The sequence below is a fragment of the Etheostoma cragini genome, chromosome 21 (genome assembly GCF_013103735.1).
Source record: "Etheostoma cragini isolate CJK2018 chromosome 21, CSU_Ecrag_1.0, whole genome shotgun sequence".
Taxonomy (NCBI): domain Eukaryota; kingdom Metazoa; phylum Chordata; class Actinopteri; order Perciformes; family Percidae; genus Etheostoma; species Etheostoma cragini.
This window is the reverse complement of record NC_048427.1, coordinates 17,784,788-17,791,688: the sequence shown is the minus strand read 5'-3', so window position 1 is coordinate 17,791,688 and position 6,901 is coordinate 17,784,788. Positions and strand designations below refer to the sequence as shown.

Below are 6,901 nucleotides of genomic sequence, written 5' to 3'. Positions count from 1 at the left end.
CCCCCCACACACACAGATCAAAACCCACAGCCACACAGCTCTGCGGGAGTACATGAAGCTTTGGTATCATTAGTTATGAGCACTGAATGGACATCACGACATGAGAAAGTTTGGCTGGTTATTCTGATACTACAACCATGCACAGCTCTCTTAATACATGGAGTGTGTGCATATCAACATAACAGGATGCAAGAAACCTGTGCAGATTGGGCAAACAACCAAATGTATGGCACACAGATCCGTTTGTATGAAGAAAGAACAGCTTCAGTGCTGCTTGTCATAGATTCTTCAAATCAACATCATTCTTCCAAAATATATTCCAGTGTGTGTCTAAATGGTAGAATATACTGAAAAAGGGAGGCAGACATGCATGCTGTTCTTTGTATGCTCAATGGGAAACCATTCCTGCCATGCCAGCATGGCTTGAATAGGTTGCAGCTTTTCCTTCCACCTGCAAGGAAAACGGCATACAAAACAGCCACGGACAGCAGTGTTTATGCTACGCAGGCTATGTGCTAATACACACATGTTCACCCATGTTGTGGAGTGTTTGTATGGTCAGGAATTAAGCACAGTAACGGGCAAATGGCAAAACTACTGCCACACTAAACCTATTCCAGGATGCCCCTCGCCTTCCGTTCCATGTCTTGCTGTTCTCAAAATCTCTTCGTTACGGGAAACCAAAACAACTCAAAGCTAGCGAGCTACATGCTAAAAATTGCAAGTTTTGGAGGACATTTGGATGATGCAACCAGGCAGGCCTGCTCGGTTCTTTCGTGGAATGATCGTAAAGATTTACAAAGAGTATTTCCTCTCTTACTGGGACGTTTTGGGACTGACGTTTTGGGACACATCCTACTCCTATCCTAGCATGTACTGTATGTGCTGTAGCCAGACCTTCCTCCACAGCACTGTGGAGACAGCTCTGGCAATGTGAGACTAGTATTTCATCGTTTCTAGAAATACTACTAGAGAAAGAGAAGGAACTTCAGCTACAGCAAGAACAAGGCAAACTTAAAGATGTCATGAGAGGCCGGTAGTATTAGCATTCATCATCAAGAAAGGCTCATTTGTGTGCTGCATCCTCCCACAGCGAATACATTATAAAATGAGATGACAAGCAACAGCATTGATTAAAAAAAAAAAAGATTTGGGGAGGTCTATGTGCAAAAACAGGTCGTTAACATACTTGTTGATCAAAAGGTAACACACACAGACACACACACACACAAAAGAACATTTAAAAAGCTAGTCGTCACTAAGAAATACTGCGAGAAATATACAACCAGGGGTGTGATCAGGACACACAGACATATAAAAATACATGAGTAAAAAGGAGGAAAACAAGAAATGAATAGTCATTAATAGTCAGCAGGAGTCCTGGGCCTTTATAAATGCTGACATATGCACGGAGGAACCTGGAAGAATCACTTTGTTTCATTTGGTTTTCGTTTCCCTTTCTTTCTTTTCATTGGTGTTCACCGTCTCCCTCCTCTGACAGGAATAAGGGATAGTGTTCATCTGCTGGTGTTCAAGTGTGTCATGTTCAACGTTCATGTCAGAGTTGCTGGTATCCTGCTGGGAATCAGAGCTCTCATACATATGTGGACCTACATAACATGTCCCTAAGAGTAAGAACTAGTCTTCATTAGCATGTTGAGTAACACAGACGTCAACGGACTTCAACACTAGTGTCAGATAAAATACCCGAAAGGCAGCAGAAGCAACGTTTTAATAGAATACTCTGAAACTAATAGCGTACTGAATGTGAAATTCAATAATTTGTTAGGTCACTTATGAGCCATTTATCCCAACAACTTTTGAATCAATAGGTTGTTAAAAAATTCTCTCTCTGTCTCTCTTGGTTGCGTTTAAAAACAATGTATTTTAAAGCTGATAAAGTCCAATATTTACTTTCCTCACCAGCTAGTTGCTAACTTTGTCTGCTGCTTGGTGCGGAGAAGGTTTAACCCTCCTGTTGTCCTCGGGTCAAATTTAACCCTTTTTAAAAAAGGAAAAAAAAAAAAAAAAGGAAATATGAGGTTCTTTTTAAACAAATTACCACAAAATAACGCTCTTTGCAAGTAAAAATTGATCACTTCTGATTCATTCCACTTATCTTAAATATTAGTCAAATCTATTTAATTCTATTCAAATGAGGGTTATTGACCATGAATTTCAAAAAGTCGTGTAAATCTAGTGGTGGTGTTAGTGAAAACTAAGAAGAAGTCTGAAAAACTGACACAAATGTGACATTTTTGTCCCTTTTTTGACCCGGGAGGACAACACAAGGGTTAAGATGGTCCCACTGACAACAGATGCCTGCAAAAATCTGCGGTAAAGTCGGACAGGTACCAGCCGCCTTCAGGCTGAACAGGAAGTGACATCACCCCTGTGGTCCAACTCCAATTTAATAAAATTCTATCAGACCCATTAGCTTGAACACAGTCGCCAGTTTTGTAATTATGACAAAAATGGAATGTAAATGCTCTACATGCGATCTGTTGCTAATTTTAATAAACAAAAGACTATATATATATATATATATATATATATATATATATATATATATATATATATATATATATATATATATATATATATATATATATATATATATATATATATATGACTTCTAAATGTCACAATCAGCCACACAACATGTGGTCTGTACAGAATAAGCTAAAGTTAGCAGTTCAATTCCCTCCGATTCTAAATTGTTAAAAGTTCATATAAAACGTCATCATGTTGAGTCGATTCTAAACCAATCAGCTGTTAGATCAGCTGAGAGGCCGGCGTTTCCCAGCATGCTATGGGTCTGCCTGGGTATTGCAGTCGCTGAAAAATAACTGATCAAAGATGTACTTGTAATTGTACATTAAACTATTTTCTGAATATTGGAGCAATATTCTTCTTGCAGAAGAAACTTTGTGAACTCAAATATTAGGTATAGTTCTATATGAATGACAGTTATTGACCATGAATTCCAAAAAGTAGTGTAGAACTAGTGGTGGTGTTAGTGAAAAAAAAGAAGAAAAAAAAGAAAAAATTATAATTCTTTTGTCAATTCTTGACTCGGGAGGACAACACAAGGGTTAAACAAGAAAACCTGTTTTGGTGCAGATATTGGGAGAGTGTCTTATTGGGGGACAAATTAAAAAGCCTAAAACTCAAAACCAGGGTTGGAGGAAAAACACAAGCCGAAAGGATTCACACCCCAGTTACCCAATGTTGTTCTTATTGATGGCTTACAACCATGATGTAAAGCATTAGTGAATGATTTAACTTACCGAAGTTAACTGAAGTTAACCCATTAATTTCCGTTTATGAAAAAAAGGAGGCCTTATTAGAAAGAGGCCACACTAAAAGACTGAAGCAAACAGATGTCAAATCTAAAAGACTACGCATGACATCACACCTACACCTAAACTACAATTCTAAAAAACATTTGAAACACACAAGTTCATGCAAAAATCAACCCAAAGAAAAACATTGAAGTTCTCAGAGTGTAGGTTCTGAAATAGTCACTGGTTTGGGATGAATTAAGTAATAAATATGTCTGAAGAAAGCTCATAAGAGTTCGGGCTCCAAGGAGCTGGAATCCCATCCACCGAATATTGCAGATTGCTCTGGTGTGTGTGTGTGTGTGTGTGTGTGTGTGTGTGTGTGTGTGTGTGTGTGTGTGTGTGTGTGTGTGTGTGTGAACTCTTTTCACATTCCATAGTTAACAGAGCTCAGCGTTGGTCTCTTCTTGCCTTTTATCTTCAGGGATCCATAACGCGCCTAGAGGAAAAATGATGAAAATAATAGATTTATGATTGTATTCATATACCACTGAGTCTCTGCGCCACAGATACATTTTAAAATTAATAGAAACTAGGGGCATAAACCACATTTTATCACATTACAACTTTATATAGATTCTTTGTACAATATTTACTGATATCACAAAGACGAGACGATACATAAGCCCATTTAATACAATCAGTTATACATATTTACAATATTTTGTCTCGGTCTTGACTTGGACTCAAGTAGTCCTGGTCTTGGACTAAAATAGGAACTAATTCCGGAGGATTTTTGCTATCGGAATACACAGCCTCCAACAATATGGAACTTACATCTTTGCGGACTTTGGATCGTGAGATCTTGACACTCTGCGATCGCCTCAGTCCTTTCTGAGTGACTGCCTCGTCTTCAGAGAAGGTTGGCTCCGCCTCTTCATCCGTCCTCTCCTCCTGGTCATAGTAGTAGTCTGCAAAGCATAGACAAACACACACATGCAAGTGCATTAGGAATCAATGAAAGACAGATTTGTGTCCTGGCAACACATATATTTCAGACAACGGGTGCATAACTGAGTCTGTCCTTTGCACGCTGAATGTCCTTTACCTCCCGCTATTTGTCCAATCCCAGCCATAGCAGACACCATGACCATTACAGCTTTATTATTATCATCATAAGCAACAAAACTACTATAGTAGTAGTAGTGGACGCTGCATGACCGGCCTGTGCTGATCTAGTGTTGAGGTGGCCATGTAGAGAGCAGCTGGTCCAGCAGGGGTCAGCAGACACTCAGCCAACACACTGCTGCCTGGCTACTCAGCTCTCTTTGTCTCTCCTCATAGAAGCAAAACCGCTAGAAAGGTCATACGCTAGTCGTCTGTTTTACACCGCAGCAAGAAACTACACTTTAGCAGCATACGTCCTGCATTGTGGCACAAGCATCCATAATGTTGCTCGTATCAAAACAACCTTTGCGGACTAGAGCAGCTAATTATATTTGTAATTCAGACTCAGCTCATTAGTTAGCATGGCATTGTCCTCATTTCAATACACAACATTTTCTTTTATTCTTAGATTATTTTTTGCCTTTATTTTTGACAGGACAGATGAAGACATGAAAGGGGAGCGATAAGGGAAATGACACGCAGCAAACAGCCGCAGGTCGGAGTTGAACCCCAGAGTTTTTTTTGTTTTTTTTAATGGATTCTGGTGGGTTTAGCGCTAGTGACCTCAGAGCGGTTTCTGGTTAAACTGAAAGGTGAATGTTATTTATATAAAGCCTATCTCTGTACGGATCCTTTTCATAATGTTGTCAGACATTTAGAATCATAATCTGAGCCTGTCAGTGGCAGAAACGGCACTTTTAGTGGACAAAAGTGACATGCTCATTTGCCCCATACAGCCCGGTCTACAGCTGTTCCTATCAGTCACTAACATACAAAAACAAAGGAAAATAAGGTCTAAGTTTGGAGAAAGAAAATGTATACTTTCAGTCAAATTCTGGAGAACTGACATCTTTGGAAACACCCAAAATGCTGTTTTATATTAAATAATGTTACTTAAAGTATTGCCACCTGGTTGCGTTCTGTCATCCAAATGCTGCCTGAAACCATTCCCAGGCAGTATTACCAGGGTTTTCTATAGCTGAATTTGTGTTTGAACAGCAATGTTTTCTATGGTGCTGGTTTTAGCTGCTGCTGCTGCTGTTGTCACATCTGGAGTCTATAAGGGAAAACCTCCCACTCTCTAGAGTTGGAAGCAACCTTTCCCCTTTCAGAGGAAACGGGGTGGGATGAGACAGAGGCAAGCTTCACATTAGATTTCACATTCCAACACAGGATCAGAATTACCATCTGAATTCTGGATGTGTTGGTTGGATTGGAATCAGCCTATGCAACAAAAATAACCCAGAGCTTTAGTTTTGAGGTCGATATTCAGCAGTAGTCCAGCTACTTGTGTACAGAGTTCAACCCCGCAGTTGAAACTACCCTCGTTTAGAAACCAGGCGGTTCAATGTCTGCAGACTGCTTAGCTCCCGCAATACCGAGGAAGGACTCTGCAGCTCACATAGTCTATATCATCGACGATATCATATTTACGGGATAGTTCTTGTGCCGCTGGAGGTTCTGTCGGATGTCCCTCATTTTTAGCCTTATTTCCACTACTCATGGTACACCTAATGTATCTTTGAACCAAGTAATGTGGCATGGTGGTTTTTTTTTTACTTTCAGACCCGTTTTCCTCTATAAAATAGCCATAGCCTTTTCAATTTCAAATTTTAAAACATATCTCTATCCTTCGCTACGCAGATGATACTTAGTTATATATGCCAGTACAATGATCCCCCTTCATCTCTACTGTACTGAATGTCTGGAAGATACTACAATTCTGCCCATCTACCATCACTAAACCAATTTCTGAAAAACTTTGTAGTTATTCAGTTTGTTTCAAGAATGCCATATCTAAAGTACTACTACTTTTAAATATTTGCCTATATTTTGTTTTGTATCATCTTTTAGAAAAATGTCTTTGTTCTTGCCCTACAAATTAATGTTGTGTTATAAAGTTAATTTATATCATTGGAAGATAAATAGCTTGGATTTTATTTTATGTTGGTCATATAAAATAAAGCAGTGTGATTACTTTGGGACTCAATGATGATGATCAATGAGTGATCCACTGTTAAAAATGTGTGTTTATGGACAATGTGCTTAGTTGGTGCAAAGTTATTTGTATATAAGGATAGAATATTCATCTGTAAGATTGCTTAAAGCCAATATTTTCAATTTTTCTAATAGTCAACCAATCCCATGAAACAACCAAAGCCAAGAGTTGTGTTGGTCCGTCTCTGACTTCCCTTCCCTGTCTGTGGCTTCCAGGAACAAGAAGATCTGAACATCTGATCTTACATATAAAAGTTAATTTTTGGTTATTGGGCGCTGTAGTTTTTAACAAACATTATTCAAACTGGAGGAAACTGTTGCATTGCATTTGTGGGGGACTATTTTCAATGGCGGAATAATCCACATTATGATGTTCTTGGGCCAACAAAACGGTGTATGTGGTGCTGAGTTAAAATAAACTACAGTGTTTGTGTGTGTTTCTTGGTTTCTTC

The 6,901-nt window shown here is 38.9% G+C and overlaps 1 protein-coding gene and 1 long non-coding RNA gene across 2 annotated transcripts in view; both read right to left on the bottom strand.

Annotated features, from left to right (window-relative positions):
* LOC117936611 overlaps nt 1-2,010 on the bottom strand; it is a 23,856-nt gene extending 21,846 nt beyond the window's left edge. Inside the window, exon 1 of the long non-coding RNA XR_004654984.1 lies at nt 1,744-2,010. This is a non-coding gene — a long non-coding RNA (uncharacterized LOC117936611). The remainder of the gene's footprint in view (nt 1-1,743) is intronic.
* A 1,321-nt stretch (nt 2,011-3,331) lies between these two features.
* reep3b (receptor accessory protein 3b) overlaps nt 3,332-6,901 on the bottom strand; it is a 34,263-nt gene continuing 30,693 nt past the window's right edge. Inside the window, exons 7-9 of the mRNA XM_034859838.1 lie at nt 4,122-4,255; nt 3,703-3,783; nt 3,332-3,659 (exon numbers count right to left, since the gene is read on the bottom strand). Coding sequence (XP_034715729.1) covers nt 3,712-3,783; nt 4,122-4,255 — 206 coding nt within the window. The 3' untranslated portion in view covers nt 3,332-3,659; nt 3,703-3,711. The remainder of the gene's footprint in view (nt 3,660-3,702; nt 3,784-4,121; nt 4,256-6,901) is intronic.